This window comes from Gopherus flavomarginatus, chromosome 5 (assembly GCF_025201925.1).
Source record: "Gopherus flavomarginatus isolate rGopFla2 chromosome 5, rGopFla2.mat.asm, whole genome shotgun sequence".
NCBI lineage: Eukaryota > Metazoa > Chordata > Testudines > Testudinidae > Gopherus > Gopherus flavomarginatus.
This window is the reverse complement of record NC_066621.1, coordinates 55,228,604-55,245,752: the sequence shown is the minus strand read 5'-3', so window position 1 is coordinate 55,245,752 and position 17,149 is coordinate 55,228,604. Positions and strand designations below refer to the sequence as shown.

Here is a 17,149-nt window from a genome sequence, read left to right as displayed (position 1 = left end):
GGTCTTGTTTTGGTAATACAAGAGGGTTCTTTCTGACATCCAAAGTGTGAAGTTTTGTTTTAATTATGCAGGAGAAGCAAGAGTCATAGGATAGAAAACTGATAAGTGAATATACTGGTTAATGTGAAAATCCTGTATTAACTTGGGTATGAATTTGGGATGAGATCTTAATGAAAAAGCATATGGTGGGTAGACATGACAGCTTGGATTTAGCTAACTCTGGGGGCTGAAGTAATAGCCACTAGAAACACCACTTTCATGGATAAATGATGAATAAAACAAGCTATGCAATGTCTTTTTGAGTCTTAAAGCCATAAACCCTAAACTCAAAATGCCAAGGAGGCGGCATTTTTCTAACTCGTGGAAAAAGGGGATATAAACCTTTTAGGAGTCTGATGACTGATGCGGGGGGGAAGAAAATATGAAGATCCTTGTCACAAGGTGAATTCACTACTGGTGGTGCCTCCTCTTGGCCATCCCGTGAATTAGCTCTGCCAGGTGCTGCACCCTCCTCCAGCAGTGTTTGCCCTCTCACTCCAGGAACTGCAGCCTCCTTTTTGTGACTTGGCCCTCTGGCCAGGTCACTATTGTGGTTTTCCTTTCTGGGGAGGGAAGTCTTTTCCCAAACAGGCTCAGGCAGTCGTCTTATGCACTGACCTGCTGGTGCCACTTCCCCAGTGACTGGTTAGGAAACCCAGGCCCACCCTCTACTCCGGGTTCTGTTTCCAGGGCCCTCTAGTCAGCAATCAAGGTCTGTTCCACCTAGTACCATGCTGCATTTTCCCTGAGCCCTTTCCAAATTTTCTGGTTCTCCCTTCCTTCTCTGGGTCTGCCAGTTTTACTGCTCCCTCCTGCCAGGGAAGGACTCCAGCTGTCACACGCTTCTCCCTCTTCCCATGTGTGACTGTCTTCAAGTGGAATTACTCTTCTTTGCAACAGGCAAGATTTAAAATCCAGTAAGCGTGGTTGAGGCATCATGGCTAAAACCCAGGATTGTGGGTTTTTTTTAAGCCAAGAGGCAATAAAAGAAAATATAAAAAACCTAACTAACTTTCTCCTAAACTACAGTCTAAAAACTAACAAAGGAACACTCAGAAGTTCCAACTCTCTGCTAGGATGGTCAGAAGAAACTGACTGGCAGTTGGTCATCCCGCCCTTTAGGGTCTTGTGTGGGGAAATGGAAGAGCATGTCCAACCCCTAGTGGACACTGCTAGAGAAAGCTTTCTGCATTCCTGTGCAGAAGGCACAAGTGCACCATGAGTGGGACCCACATACAGAGGAACTCAATGAAGACAATACTAAGTTCACATTGAGGACAGTGATAACAGATTCAGATGTTTAATCGTGTGAGGAAAAATGCAAAAGGGAAGTTGCCTGCATTCTCAAAAGCTAAACTGTAGAAGATACCTTTTAAAACTACCAAACGTCTGTGCATGGCCCAAAAACTTTCCAAAGTCAATATGGAACATATGTCCCGTGCTTCGAAGCATGATGTTATCATTGTGACGGTCACAGATTCCCAATACGTAGGTGGCTACGCAGCATCCTGCACAAGAATAGATGAAGTTTTCTGAAGCCTGAAATTAGCAAAAAGTAATGAGATCAGAATGAATCTACCAATGGGAAAAATGTACTTCAGTTTATCATTCAGAGTTCACTTTTTAACAACATGGATGGAGCTCTGGGCAGCTGACAGTTCTTAAGTAAACTTCCCTCAGACTACTTGGGAAGCTATTTATTTAGGAAAAAATTCTGTATGCTGTACTGCTAAGAGGAGAGGCAACTTGTTTGGTTTTTGGGGGCGAGAAGGCAGACAAAAGGCTGTTCAGAGATAAAGTACAAGTAAAGGCCAAAGATTTTGTTTACCAAATCTGCATACCCCTGCCTGGTAAAGATGAAATGTTGCATCCAAAGGAGAAACAGCATGAGAAGGGGTCATATTTTCTAACTCAAGATTAAAACTGAGACCTGTTCTATACTATTGAGTTAGATCAATATAAGGCAGCTTACATCAACCTACTTATGTCAGTGTCTACACTACAATGCAGATTCCACTGAGGTAAGTCCTCCGCTACACCACCATAACTCCACCTCCACGCAAGGCATAGTGCTTATGCTGAAATAGTTAGGGTGATGTACTGTCCATGTAGACACTGTTACTTACATCACCTGTTGGCTGTCAGCCTTGAATGGGGCTGACAGCTGGAGCCCTCCCCCACACCCTTGGCTCTTACAGCCAGAGCTGTCAGCCAGTTTGGACCATCAGAGCCACAGGTGTGGGGCCTCAGCGGTGAGCCCCAGGATTGCTGGGATCCAGCTGTCAGTGTCCCACAATGCCCCACACACTTGGCGGAGGACATGAACCGCCGACTGAAAGAGCAAGTATGGACATGAACCACTGCTTCAATTACTGCAGTGGCTGTTTGCTGACAAAATTAAGTTGACTTAAGTCATGTAGACAAGCCCTGAATGTCATGCTTCGCCGCTACTTTTAATTTTGGATGAAATTTTTCCTACATTTAGAAGGCATTTTAATAGATATATCTGAAATGAAACATTAAACTGCCATTTCCAAAAGCCTCCTTTACAATCCTACAGTCAATTTTGATTTCTTTTCTGAAATGTATACAGTACAGAAAATTCAACATCCTGAATAGCTTCAAACAGATTGTTAGAAAACTTATTTAGTGGCAGAATCAGAATAAGAGTTGTATTCTCCTGGAACTTAAAATGTTTACCATTTTGAAGGAAGACTATGGAAGTTACCTTTTCATATTCTTCCTCTGTAGGATTATACTTTCGCAGCCATTCTGCAAGTGGCTTGTCTTTAAAAGATCCTGTCACTCCATATTCCACTTGGATTTTCCTAAGTGTATCTGAAGCAGGAACAAGCTCCACCAATCCTATATATAAAAATTAAGTTGTGTATTATATAGAGAGAGGGAGAGAGCACACATCAAAGACTACTGCTCTGGTTTAAATCTTGTTTTTACATTATATTTTCCACTACCTCTCATTTGGTATGAAGTATCTTGAAGACATTTGATTTTAAAATGTAGAGCCCAATCCCAGTCTCAAGCAGTGAAAAAATATTTGTGAACTTTGTTAGTCTGCTAAACCTCTCTGCAGGCAATTTTACAATGTATACTACAAAAAATATGTAGCTAAATTAAGCATGTGTTATTACTATAATCAGTTAAGGTTTGTGGAATATTGTAGGTAACTCCTACTTTGATTTAAAAAACCATCAGCTGGTTAAATATGCAGTTTGTGTAAAACTAGTATTGGGTATAATCATTACTTAATGACAGGAAAACATCTCACATGCACTCAAGTAATTTAGATGACTAACTAGTATAAGTGAAGTTCTGGAGTAGAAGAGGCTCTAAGTTGACTTATTTCTAGAGCAACACAAAACACTCAATACGTGGCACTACAAGAGGCCTTATTTAGGAGAAAGTGGCTATTAAAAAAAGAAAATTCTTTTAGCTAAACCACAAATCCCTATTTGGATAGTAGGTTTTTTGTTTTGTGGAGGAGGGGAAGTAGCAGGCACAAATCTATAGCAGAGCTTCCATTTTTGTTCATAACACTGAAAGTACTTTAAAAAAATACTTTAAAACAGACTGACAAGAAAAAAGAATGAGGTATTACATGGTTTGCCAATCTAGAGCACAGTTTTGGAATGTACAGAAGAAATGCTTTCTGTACATTCTAAAAGCAAAGCTTCCGTATTCAAAAAGCAATTTATTCTCAGCCACATTTATCTGGATGTCAATATTTATAGTACCTAAAGTTGTCATTTGTGCTCTTGTGAGTGCCTTTGGGTCAGACCCAACTGATTTCAAAGAGAGTTGCAGGTTCTCAGTGCTGCTCAAGATCAGGCCCACAATGCATTAGTCAATTGCCTGTGAAGGACACCTTCCACTATTTAAGCTCCAAGGCATTTAACGTATTGTGAATCAAATCCAGTCAGAACAAGTGTTGAAGAAAAGGCTGCCTCATTCCTATGTAAACATAGTATGTGGTGCAAAATTTATTGGATTTTTAAAATTTTCCTTTTTAAAAGCTGAAAGTATTAATACAGGTACACAAGTACTGATTTTAACTTAACTGTCTCCCTGTGAGTTTGCTCATCTTTGCTGATGGACTGATGTGATGTAGTGGCCTCAAACATTTTAGCAGTTCAAGATCTCTGAAATTATATGGCATGCCAGAATTAGCATTGCTCCTGTATTTCATCCTTCTCAGTTGTGTTTTTCTCCACTGCATCTAATTTGTTTTCTCTCTCATTTCCACGTATCTTGTTTGTTCCACTAATCTTTACCTGTAAGGATCACTGAGGAGCTCAGTGGTCAAGAGCAGAAGCGTATATCCAACAAAATGGAATCCAAGTACTGCGTGATTCCAATCAGTTTTGTTTCACAATACTATTACACTTGTAAAGCACTCTTGCTGAAGTGCTGAGTTTCCTTCTGGGGGTCTACTGCTAACATTCATTGTTACATACGTCTGCCATTCATGAGAAACTGGTGGGTTTTTAACTGCCAAGAATGTGTTGCAGAGCCCTTTATGGGGAGAACTGCAGGAATACATTGGGCACTGTCTATCTGGCTACTGCACCTCGATCTTTTCCAGTTGAGAGGCACTTGAAGATAACCATCCGCAGGTCCAGTCCCTCCTGCAGCCAGATTTTGTCCATAATCTTTATCATTTGTAAAGCCAACATATCTTGTCGCAGATCTTCTCCGACCTTAAATAAAAATAAGCAGAGAAAGCATACTTTGAACAATGAACTAGACAGATATCCCCAGTAAGACAAACCATACTTTTCTTCTTAAATTGCAAATGACTTATTTCCTTAGGTGCAGAGAAAGCGTAAATGATGGGCCACAATGAAGCTTGTATAAACTGAAAATTGGCATTTTATATATACACAATATACTCAGCCATCTCAGTTAGCCCTTGAGATACTCTCTTTGAAAGATGAGCATAGTATTTTTCCTTTTTAAACGTTACACTTTCAGTCCAAGAAGGGGAGGAGAGGTAAGCTTGTGTAATGGTTAGAGTACTAGACTCGGCCTTGGGAAACAGATTCAATTCCTAGCTCCACTATGGACAGGGTGTGACCTTGGGAAAGTCACTTAATATGTATCTGCCTCAATTTCCCATCTGTAAAATGGGCTAATAGTACTGCCCTACCTCACAGGGGTGTTGTGAAGATAAAAACATTAAAGATTGTGGAGCACTAATATGACCACAATGGGAGCCATGTAAGTATAAAGAAGTTTTCAACCTTCTACAAATGTGAACCACTCGTGGCATTAGCTATTTTCATTCATCCAATTAAGTCGGTTTCTAAATATAGAGAGAAGACTCAAGATGCAGCTAATAGCCTGTAGATACATGGCAAAGCTAGCTAGTTTTGTTGGCATTAGTTATCATAACCCCATCTCTTTCCTGCAGTAGAACAGGGGGGGAAAAAACCAAACTTACTTTAAACATAACATTAATTTCTTCTCCCAGAGGATCTGCATTCACCAATGTGACTTTTAGTGGTACTGCATTAGAATTGAAGAAGGAACATGCCTGCAAGTACATGATAGTTTAATCCTTAGAAGGATGACTGATAACATTTTTGGCTTAGAAATCAAATAGAATGTTAATAGTTTGCCGAGAGATAATTTAAAATTGCTAGCATGTCAGACAAAGTTATTAATACTTGGAATGTTTGCACACCCTATAACAACGCAAGTTCTGAGACCGATGAAGTGGCAATATATCACAAAGTACTATCTCTAGAGTGTGTGGTCTCATACTCCCATTCCTGAGAGCATCACACAACCGGTAACTAAATGTTGCTGCTTTTGAGAGACCCACAAGATTTTTAAATTGTGGTGTTGATATTTAACAGACTTACATCTGACATGCATAGTTAAAAATGTTTCATTGCCCCATGATTCATCACACTATACACCTAACATCTTGGAATGGAGTTTAATCTTCCAATCACTATCTCTTGAATGCCCAGTTCTGACATGCCTGCTAGTTAACAGCAGTGACTACATTCCTCCTTTTGGTCATTCTGTCTCTTCCCTAACAATGTCTTATATGCTTGTATACAATCAATTGACTTAACATTTAATTCACATGTGTATTTGAATATGCAAGTATCACTAATATATTCCATAACTTGAAAGATTAAAAAAATCTTCAATAGGTTGTCTTCCTGGTTGGAATCATTACTTTCTCAGAAATCTGCACACCATCTCCCATTTCTCCTAAAATATGGTGGCAGGGCTGCAGAGAGCTTTTTGGGGGTCTGACACAAAATATGAAACTGAGGCCTCCCACCCTTCCAAAAACAAAAACACTGAGCGGAGGTTGGGGTGTTGGAGAGTGCTTGTATCACACTAGTCTGGCAGCAGTGGTTTCTGGCCCCAGCTCCCCGCTCTGGGTGTTGCAACCTGGTACGCGGGGTCACAATGCCACTCAGCTTTTGGCCCAGCTGCCTATCACTCACAACAGAGAGGCCACCAGGCCAATTATCAGTGAGTGGTGCTGTGACTGTGTGCGCCAGGTTACAATGCCACTTGTGCTACCCTTTTTGCCCTTCCCTCTTGGTGGCCTTGTATGATGGACAGGACAATTACCCTGACTTTGGTGGGATAAACATGCCACAAAGAAAACAAGTCATGTCTCTCCGTATGTGCTGTCACAACAGCTTAGACAGTCTGGACAATTTAGACAAAATCCCTAGATCTGAACATCTCTGGGCTAGAGGCAGAGCATTGGATTTACTGGCTTTATTAGACAAAAAGTCAGTTTAGACAACCAACAAATGGTGTAAGTCCATGCAGGTACTCAGGCTCTTTCACCAAGATGATTATGGACAATACATCTGCTTCCTTTGGGCAGGAACCCCTTGACTTATTTATGAAATGTTTGTACATATGCCAGTATGCAAGACAGAAAATATCCTAACAAAATAAAGAATGAATAAAAAACGGACTGACATTCTAACTGAAGAAGCTATTCAAAGTTGGATTTACTGCTGTCTCTGAACTGTAAAATTTGAGATCTGAAGAGAATACAAGTTTGGAGCTTTCCCATCTCTCAGTTTCTTACTTTCTATTGATTACATAGTATAGTTCCTTTAATTCACTCTCTCCACCAGGTCCCTCATGGGGATTAGGACCAATGTTCAGTACATGCGAGTTTGTTTTGGTATCCATTTATTCAGAAGTTTTACAGCTTGTCATTTCTCTGCCCCACACCCATTAGAATCATATTACTGTAGCTGTCTCCTGGAAAATTCTAGTTTCCATTGGTTTCTGATTTAAGTGTCAGCAGTGTTGAGGCTTCTACAATTTGAGATACAGTTCCTCTTTTCACAGCATGGAATTCAAAACTCCAATATTTTCTTGTTCCAGACAGTCTTCTGATTGCATTTATAACTTCAGCCTCATAAGGGAATGGGATTATAATCTTATTTTACAATTTTGGCATATGTATTGTGTAATGCATAAGTGTTGTATTATTAAGCATACAAAACAGTGTATGCAACTTATGCTTCAGAAGACTGTCAGAGCTTGCATATGTTTCTGCAGCTTTGTGTTCACTAACCTTCCCAGTTGTATAAAAACCTCTTATTTTAAAATAGAATCTTTGCCTCCCCAGCATGGAGAATCTGAGGAACACATCCAATCACACCACGAGTTAGCTCCATCCCACTAGATACACATCAAAATATTTTAGTCTTGTACATTTCCTTCTCCTTTGACCATTGCTGGAGGCTGTCTAACTTTTCCATTCACATGCTTTGAAACTTCCTCTGTTCTCACACAATGTTTTTATGACTCATGTATGACCAGGTCCTTGCTGCTATGTAAGGAGAGCTCCACTAGGTTCTGATGAAGTAGCAAGTTAAATCAAACCTTGGTCTGGCTGTGTACCAAATATTTCCATAATTGTTGTCTCTCTTCGCAACTAATTTAATTGTCTGGTTTTAAAGGCTCTATTAAAAAAAAAGAAAAAAAAGATTCCCCACCAGTGTAACACTTTTCATATACATGAAATATTCCTTTCTGCATGTTGATTTTCAGGAATTACAAGCATGTAATGCTGATTTTAAAAGAGTCTTTCTATACTGTACCTTGACATTTAATTCTTTTGCCACAAGGCTGGGATTGAGAGGCAAACGACATTTGTTCTTCATGAAAAAGGACTGTACACGTTCCATACCACTTTGCAGGACAACCTGAGAGCAAAAAAATAAACATGCAGAACTGACATTAATCCATTAAAATACCTACAGGGAAATTTTTGACAAGCAAAAATAATTATGCAGAACAGCAGAGCCAATGCCCTAATTCCTGAAAAGTGCCATGGGATTTTAAGTTACCACACAGTCATAACATCTATTTTACTTTTCATCCAAAAGAAACCATAACCCCACCAGTACAGCCATAATGTCATGCTAGTGAAATTTCAGTACTGAATCTATAAAATTATAAATTTGCATTAGCAGCCTATCGACAGGGCCCCATATATTATGAGAGAAGGGGCCAAATTCTATAGCAACATCAATTTCATTGCCAATTCCTTTCCTCCCATCATAACCACTTCTCCCACACAGCTATGGCTAGCAGTTGAAGATTAGTCATTGACAAAAGTGTGTGTGTTTTTTTTCCTACATGCACAATTCTGTTGACGAAACATTTAACATCTGTTGATTAAATATATCTTACTATACTTTTATACAGTGATGTATTTAATGTTGAGGCTGAATACATTTACTTGAAATTCAAGTCAGTTGTATCCCTCTAACACATAATACTAAAAAGTTAAGCATACGCACCTGCCTAGCAGATCCACTTGTTTGTTTTACTTTTTCTGCTACCACTCCCAAAAGCTGTACCAGTCTGGTCTGTTTCTCCAGCTCTTCTCTCAGTCCTTTCCCACAGACTGAGAGGAAGGCACCAAGAATATGCTCATACCTTACCCCAAATTTTGCATCATGTAAGGTATCCTTCAGAAGCCTGAAATAGCAGGTATTTAAGTTAGTAGTTTTCCCTACAAAGCAATATTTCCCCTCTAAACCATTCAATAGTAAGCCTTTTTTAAAAAAGTCTGTTACACAACACTGCACAGACATACACTACTTGCTGTAAATCAGTAACACTAAGAACTGTGTGTGTTTGGTTCTTACGGATTCATTTGGTTTTACTACAAGGAACACTTTTGCACATTACACTGACTTGATGTAACGTCTATTGATCTGTCACACATTAATGAAATTTTAGCATTTAGACAGCAAATTACTTTGTTCTGAAAACACCAATCTGACTAATTAAATAAATAAAGACAGACATTCTTACCAATATACACAGTGTGCTATCTGAATATTTCCTAATGCCCGAGCCAAAATGAATCTGACTAAAGAGTTGTCCAGGTATGTTTCATATTTCAACGCCTAAAATGTAAGAAAAAAATCAATTTTAAAAATTAGATTATACACTGACTGTGGTTGTTTTGGGGGGTTACTTATAACATTAGAAGTTCAGTGGTGGCCACAGGATCCTTAGCGGTTCAGAGCAGAGTAAAACTACTAGCTTTGGCTATTAATTCCAGATCTGTGAAAGTTTAGATGATCAAAATACCACTACAACTTCAGGTGTGTCTTTTATATTAGTTTTTCAAAGAGTGACCAATAGACTATATATTAAAACAAATTACCAAGGATGTAAGTAATAACATTTCTCCCACCTCTATCCTTACTCAGGAGAATACAAATGAGCAGATATTTATTTTGGCTGATTGACTTACGTCATTGGCCTATTGCCTTTCAAGGTCACTCCCTCGCTTTTTGCTCAATAAATCGGCATATACAATTTATATGGGATAAAAACAGCCTCGTTTGTCACCCAAGACCCTTAAAACATTCTGGGCAACTGGAAGTATGGGGTTGCCAGATTTGCATCTATATTATCTAGCATTTCGAACGTGTCCTATTGTAAAGGTGGTTCCCTCTCCAGTGCCTCTGTATACATACCAGCCTGGTTTGAGACTAAAAAACCACCATGCTTAGCTATTCCATTTGGTTCCTTCTCTTCTATACTTTAAGAAGCCACCCACATCGTTAAGGGAAAAATCCAATGTTTGCCTCTACATAGGACATCCTGCAATGTGTTAAGATGATTACAGCGTCTGATCTTACTAATTCTCTTCATATACCACTATGGGATAACCAGTGCCTCAGGATCAAGGCCAACTCCACACTTAATCCTTTTTCTATCCAAACTGTCTAACAAAAATTAAAGATATAAGGTGATAAATCATCATCATCATATAATCAAGGGAGACCAAACAATAGATACCACTGTGTCTCAGTTCCTTCTTTCAGCAGCCATGCTTAAGGATTCATGAAAAGATAAGGAGAGAATTGGTCTATTTCAACTCTCTCACCTCTAGAAGAATAGGTTAAGAAATAAGGAAACAAAGTTAACTTTGGAGGAACTGCTTAAAGTGGCTTAATGCTCAATCTCAGACTGAAAGAAAAACAGGGGAAACAAACAAAAAACAAACTTAGCCTTAGTACAACAACAGAAATCCAGGAAGGTAACCGGCTTAACCTGAAAGATACTACAAGTTCTTTATCCTTACAATTCTTCCAGAACAAAAACACAAAAACCAGGCATTACTGGACTCCAGAATTTTTGTTTAAGTCTCAATTGGTAACACATGGCAAATGTTGGAGATGCAAAGAGCCACATGTCAACATTTCACACATCTTCTATCCTGTCAAAAATGCATGTGTTCCAGATCACCATATTTAGTGTGCTCTCAAAAACATGAAGTGTCACCATCCTTCTTTGTCCAAGCTTGTGTAGTATAGGGGTGCTGGATGACTTGTTATTACTAGATGGCATGAAGAAATGGATTGCAGTAACTATTGTAGTGGCCAAAAGTTATTTTGAGAAGATGGAAATCTTCAATTCCTCCTTCATACACACAGACTGGGTTAGTGAGAGCACTCTACTATTGCACTGGAAAAAATACTATCTAATAGAAGTGCTTGGAAAAAAAAATACTGGGATGTTTGGTCATACATGAAAATTATTGCTTACTTTTGCAGTCTAGTATATACACTGCTATCCCAATATAACAAGACCCAATATAACACGGGTTCGCATACAGCACGGTAACCTCAGGGCTCCAGCAGCGCTTTAAAGGGCCCGGGGCTCCAGCTGCTGCAGGGAGTCTGGGGCCCTATAAATCACCGCTGGAGCCCTGGCACTGCTACCCCGATATAACCTGGTTTCACCTACAATGCAGTAGGGATTTTTCGCTCCCAAGGACAGCGTTGTAGTGGGGTAGAGGTGTATTAGTCCCTGATACTCACAGGTTGTTTACTCACTTATTTACCTATGTAGTCATTTTAATAATTGATGCTTTGCATTACCTTTATGCGGTCATGCCCTCCCCCCACTTCTCCCTACCAGGTTTTGCAAATAATGAATGTTGAATTTTGTTGTTATTTATATGCTATTTCCATCTTATGCGTTTATATATATGTTTCATTTCATTGTGTTTATTTTTATTGTTTTTATGTAAAGATGAAGTTTAAGAAGTGACCATTTAGTACATAGAAGTCTCATGAATCCAGAAGGTGCGAGTATAATTCTATTTTTTGTTCTACCTAACCCAGCATGTAAACTAAGTAACTTATTTAATATCACTCATAGCACCTCTCTGTACCTAGCCATCTAATGGCAACACTAATTGAAAAAGGACCCAGATGTGTGTTTTCACACGCAAAATATACAAAAAAAGATTTTTTTGTTCATCAAGAGTTCTAATGTTGGAAAATGTACAAAAAGGGTCAGCAATAAATCTCACCTGCACAAACTGAGGGAGGAAGTCTGTTAACTCATCATCACTTATTGCCTCAATCCAATTCACAGCTGTGGTTCGCACTTCCTGATCTGCAAACCTGCAAGAGTATCACAGGTCCACACTCACTGTTTGTTTTAACTTCAGCAGAGATACACAACTAAGTCTTGGGAGCTAACCTATTTTTTTTTTTTTTTTTTTTTTTTTTTAATTGTTGCAGTGCTTGCATGCCCCCAACAGTATCAGGCTCTCCACATAGAAGGAAAAAGTATAAAACACACAGGTCCAGGGATACCTACTCTCTAACAATTTGTCTTAGCAGCTTGCTTAGACAGCAAACCTATTCTCATAGTAAAAGGATAGATTTTGAGTTGAGTCACTTAAGTCTACTCTTCTAATGTCACAGTAGGATGTCGATTTGGCTGAGTTTATCAAAGAAATTAAATCAGCTTTTGAAACGCAGACAAGGGGTTTTTTGGTATAAAAATTTAGGCTATATTTTACAAGTGAAGAAAATTCAGATAATCCTCTTATCAATGATAGTTTAGAAGTCATTTTTTGTTGGCAAACCTTTTCTGTGTACTTTTTTTTAAAAGTAGAAACCCATTAAGTAGCTATCTCTAACTATGCAAGCCAAAGAGAAACAATTTAAGTTAATGGAGGCCATAACGTATTAACAAAATTACAGATTGTGCAGTGGACATTGACTTGTGTTAATTCAACAGCTGATGTCCAATTCTACAGTGAATTACAAATTAGCATGCTAATTATCTGCACAATACAACACTGGGAAAAAATTAGACACCCAATATAATGTATGGAGTTCACTTACTTTGAATCCAGTAGTTCCATAGCAGTCAAAGGAGGTAGGGGAGGCCACTGCTGAAGTAGTGAGTATATTTCAGGAAGACTTGTCCAGTCCCAGTGTGGGGCACTAGCTAATATTTTTGGAAGGCTGTGTGTGTGTCCATGGCAATAATGTCGCTTATCCCACAAAAATTCTTTATCTTCCTTTGATAGCCTGCAGACAATTCAACCAGCAGTTTAGTTTATAAGAATGACTATCATTACTCTGAAGAATACCAAAGCACTTGCCAAAGTACATACATAAGTCACTTCACCTACCTCCAAGTTTGAATACAACCTAAAAGTTTAAAGTAGGCAGTGAGGAAGATACCACTGAAATGGTAGATTGCTTTGAGCAGCAATCGGAACTTTATCATTTTAAGTTTCATCTAAAATGGGAGCAGCGCCGAATGCCATACTGCAGTGTTAGTTCAGCACAGATGACACAGGAAGACTGTCATGTACAATATCTTAATTTCTCCTAGTGATCTCTCAACCGTATATAGCAGCTTCAGGAAACCTATTTATCAACTTACTACATACATTCCCTCCAAAAATGGGTTCTTGTGTTTCCAGTTCAACTGAAACTCTTCCTAATGAGAGCTGCACACAAGCCTCATTTATGTGAAAGAAATGGGGCATATGTGGCTGTAGATTGTGTGTCAGCCTTTAGTAAGGGGGACAAGTTTTAGGTGATAACAAGCAACACTGTGTCCCATCTCCTTCCCAGATAAGAAAAAAAAAAAAAAAAAAAGGGTCAGGATATAGTCACATAGGAGGCTCCCCTCACAACAGCATTTCAGCCTTATTAATGGAGACTGTTGTGCTGTTTATGAAGTTAAGAACGTTAAGTGTATTTTAAATATAGAATCCTGGCCAGTAATCCTGTTGTAATAGAGGCACTGATGTTAACAGACATGGCATTTATAACATTATCAGGTGCCCCCCTTAAAACTCTAGTGTGTCATTTTCTCCTTCCTTCTCCAGTTCTCTCGTAGCCTTCCCACATGTTAAATATCCACTGTCCATCTCCCAAAAGCCAGAAATTCATTCACAGCACCTGCCAGATCATTAATTTGCCACCACTGTCTTACAGTCTGAAGAGCTCCAAGCAAGCACATTTTGCAGAAAGGCGTCAAAAAGAGAAAAAAGTCTAGTATAACAAAGGAGATGCCAGGGTACAAGCTGTGGAAAAAACAAGTAGGTGTTGTAATTTCAAGACCACGGTTTTCTGAGGTACATACAGAACACTTAAGCCAGTCACAGGACTTCAAAAACACTAAACTAATATTTCAGACTACTACAGAGGAAATTTAACTAAAGTTATGGACTTAATTCCCTCTTCACAGAGTTCCTTACATGTAGAAAGAAAATATTGCTACAATATATTAACATACCCAAGGGTGCCATCTCTGGCAAGGATAGCAAGAAGACGCTCCTTTACATTTTTTTCCAATGTTTCTATTGAATGATGTACCAAACCGTTTGCAGCTTGAGGAATTCTGTATATGATATCAAAAGCCAGGGAGGGAAAGTCAACCTGAAAAATTAAAACAGAAGCTAGTCTTTAAAAGCTTTCAGAAAGCTGAAACGGCTCCCTTAGCGCTGAACTACTGCATCAGTGATCATTGACCACTGTTTTTACTAGGGCTGTCAAGTGATTAACAGTGCAATTAATTGTGATTAATTTTTTTAAACAACGCCATTTAAATTTTCTACATTTTCAAATATATTGATTTCAATTACAACACAATACAAAGTGTACAGTGCTCACTTTATATTTTATTACAAATATTTGCTGTATAAAAATCATTTTTCAATTCACCTCACACAAGCACTATAATGCAATCTCTTTATCATGAAAGTTGAATTTACAAATGTAGAATGTATAAAAAACCTGCATTTAAAAATAAAACAATGTAAAACTTTAGAGCCTACAAGTCCACTCAGTCCTACTTCTTATTCAGCCAATCACTCAGACAAAACAAGTTTGTTTACATATGCAGGAGATAATGCTGTCAGCTTCTTGTTTACAATGTCACCTGAAAGTGAGAGCAGACATTCACATGGCACTGTTGCAGCCAGCGTTACAAGATATTTACATAGCAGATGCTCTATAAAGATTCATGTCCCTTCATCTTCAACCACCATTCCAGAGGACGTGTATCCATACTGATGACATGTTCTGCGCGATAACAATCCAAAGCAGTTCAGAGCGACGAATGATCGTCTGAGTCAGATGCCACCAGCAGAAGGTTGATTTTTCTTTTTTGATGGTTCGGGTTCTGTAGTTTCTGCATCAGAGTATTGCTCTTTTAAGACTTCTGAAAGCATGCTCCACACCCTGTGTCTCAGATTTTGGAAGGCACTTCAGATTCTTAGGCTGAGTGCTGTAGTTATCTTTAGAAATCTCACAATAGTACCTTCTTTGCATTGTGTCAAATCTGCAGTGAAAGTGTTCATTTTAAAAACATGCTGGGTCATCATCAGAGAGTACTATAATATGAAATACATGGCAGAACGCAGGTAAAACAGAGCAGGAGACCTACTATTCTCCCCCAAGGAGTTCAGTCAAAATTTAATTAATGCATTTTTTTAACCAGGGTCATCAGCATGGAAGCATGTCCTCTGGAATGGTAGCCAAAGCATGAAGGGGCACACAAATGTTTAGCATATCTGGCAGTAAATACCTTGCAATGCCAGCTACAGAAGTGTAATGTGAATGGCTGTTCTCACTTTCAGGTGACATTGTAAACAAGAAGCTGGCAGCATGATCTCTTGTGAATGTAAACAAACCTGTTTCTCTTTGTGATTGGCTGAATAAGAAGTAGGACCAAGTGGACTTGTAGGTTCTAAAGTTTTACACTGTTTTGAGTGCAGTTATGTAACAAACAAAAATCTACATTTGTAAGTTTCACTTTCACCATAAGGATACTTAATTATGGTTCTTGTATGAGGTGAATTGAAAAACTATTTCTTTTATCATTTTTACAGTGCAAATATTTGCAATAAAAATATAAAGTGAACACTGTACACTTTGTATTTGTGTTGTAGTTTAAGTCAATATATTTGAAAATGTAGAAAAACAGGAAAAAATAGTTAATAAATTTAAATTGGTATTTATTGTTTAACAGTGAGATTCAAACTGCGATTAATCACAATTAATTTTTTTTCAAGTTAATTGCATAAGTTAACTGCAATTGACAGCCCTAGTTTTTACACTGGTATTTTGGTTTGGTATCACCTACCATAGCCTGCACAATGAAGAGGCTCCTGTGCCGCACACCCCCCCCCCCCAAGTGATATCAACCTATTTCTGCCAACAGACGAAGTTCTTGATCACTTATGGAATTCAAACAGTATGTATTCAATTCAAAACAAAAACACTAAAGTAAATCAGAAAAAAATATTACCTGCAAAACTATTTTTTCCATGAGATTTCCTCTTTTATGGGCAGTTCCTGATGCTGTAGTCACATGTGATGAAGTACAAAAGTGTAAGAGCTTAGTCCCACAAGTTAACGAACTAAGAACACAAAGGAAAAAGCACACAGTATTTCAGTAACTATCTTGTGTCTACTCCTCAAAAAGTTAGTTGTTAGAAACAGTAAGAAATCTGGGAAGTGCAAACACCCATTAGAAGATGGTAGCTCTCAAATGATAGAAATATTAATCTGCTATATCTTCATAATTTAAATGGACTATCAGTAGGTTCTCTATAATGGCAAAAATTTGTCACAAAACATAGATGTTCTCAAACGATAACCTTCCTTGAAAGAAGAAACTTTTTATTCCAAAAAGAGGTTCTATATTAAGCTTCTGGACTCAGAGGGAACACTGGAAGCATGCCACTTGTTGGCAACTGTGATTCTGCGCAGCCAAAAGAATATGATCACTACTAAGAATAATTTCAGTCTCCTATATATGTTCATCTATCTTCCCTATTTATTTTTCAAGTCCTCAAAATGCTTGAACCTGTGAGCAGCTGTAAGCCAGCTGAGGCAGAAGGATAAAGTTCAATATTAAAATGGTGGACTTGGCTAAGAGAAAAAAGTTTAGCCTCTCAGATAAATAAAATTGAGCACAGGTTGCCCATGTGGAGCGAATAAAGCTTGCAGACAAAGTAAATATTCTACAGGCAACAATCCTGCACCAACAAGGGGATAGGACTTGGGATCGTTTTTCATCTCTAGCTTCTATGATTCGATCAAAACACATATTGGTTTAGCTGCAGATGCAACATTTTGCTAATAACTTCATATTACTACTAACAAATTATACTAATTAGTATGAATCGCTGCAATTATATATTTACAGAGTTCTAACTGTGTGCAGGGCATTGAATAGAACAGATAATTCCTGCCTCAAGTAGTCAAAAAAAAATCTTTAGTCAATACAGTTTAATTTC

General features: G+C 38.4%; 1 protein-coding gene across 1 annotated transcript in view; it reads right to left on the bottom strand.

The window, feature by feature from the left end:
• The window catches only part of PIK3C2A (phosphatidylinositol-4-phosphate 3-kinase catalytic subunit type 2 alpha), a 96,160-nt gene that overhangs the window by 19,170 nt on the left and 59,841 nt on the right, over positions 1-17,149 (bottom strand). The window contains exons 14-24 of the mRNA XM_050957091.1: positions 16,156-16,267; positions 14,140-14,282; positions 12,729-12,917; positions 11,903-11,996; positions 9,382-9,476; positions 8,862-9,042; positions 8,157-8,261; positions 5,498-5,590; positions 4,625-4,754; positions 2,768-2,904; positions 1,409-1,578 (exon numbers count right to left, since the gene is read on the bottom strand). Of these exons, the coding sequence (XP_050813048.1) occupies positions 1,409-1,578; positions 2,768-2,904; positions 4,625-4,754; positions 5,498-5,590; positions 8,157-8,261; positions 8,862-9,042; positions 9,382-9,476; positions 11,903-11,996; positions 12,729-12,917; positions 14,140-14,282; positions 16,156-16,267 (1,449 nt within the window). The remainder of the gene's footprint in view (positions 1-1,408; positions 1,579-2,767; positions 2,905-4,624; positions 4,755-5,497; positions 5,591-8,156; positions 8,262-8,861; positions 9,043-9,381; positions 9,477-11,902; positions 11,997-12,728; positions 12,918-14,139; positions 14,283-16,155; positions 16,268-17,149) is intronic.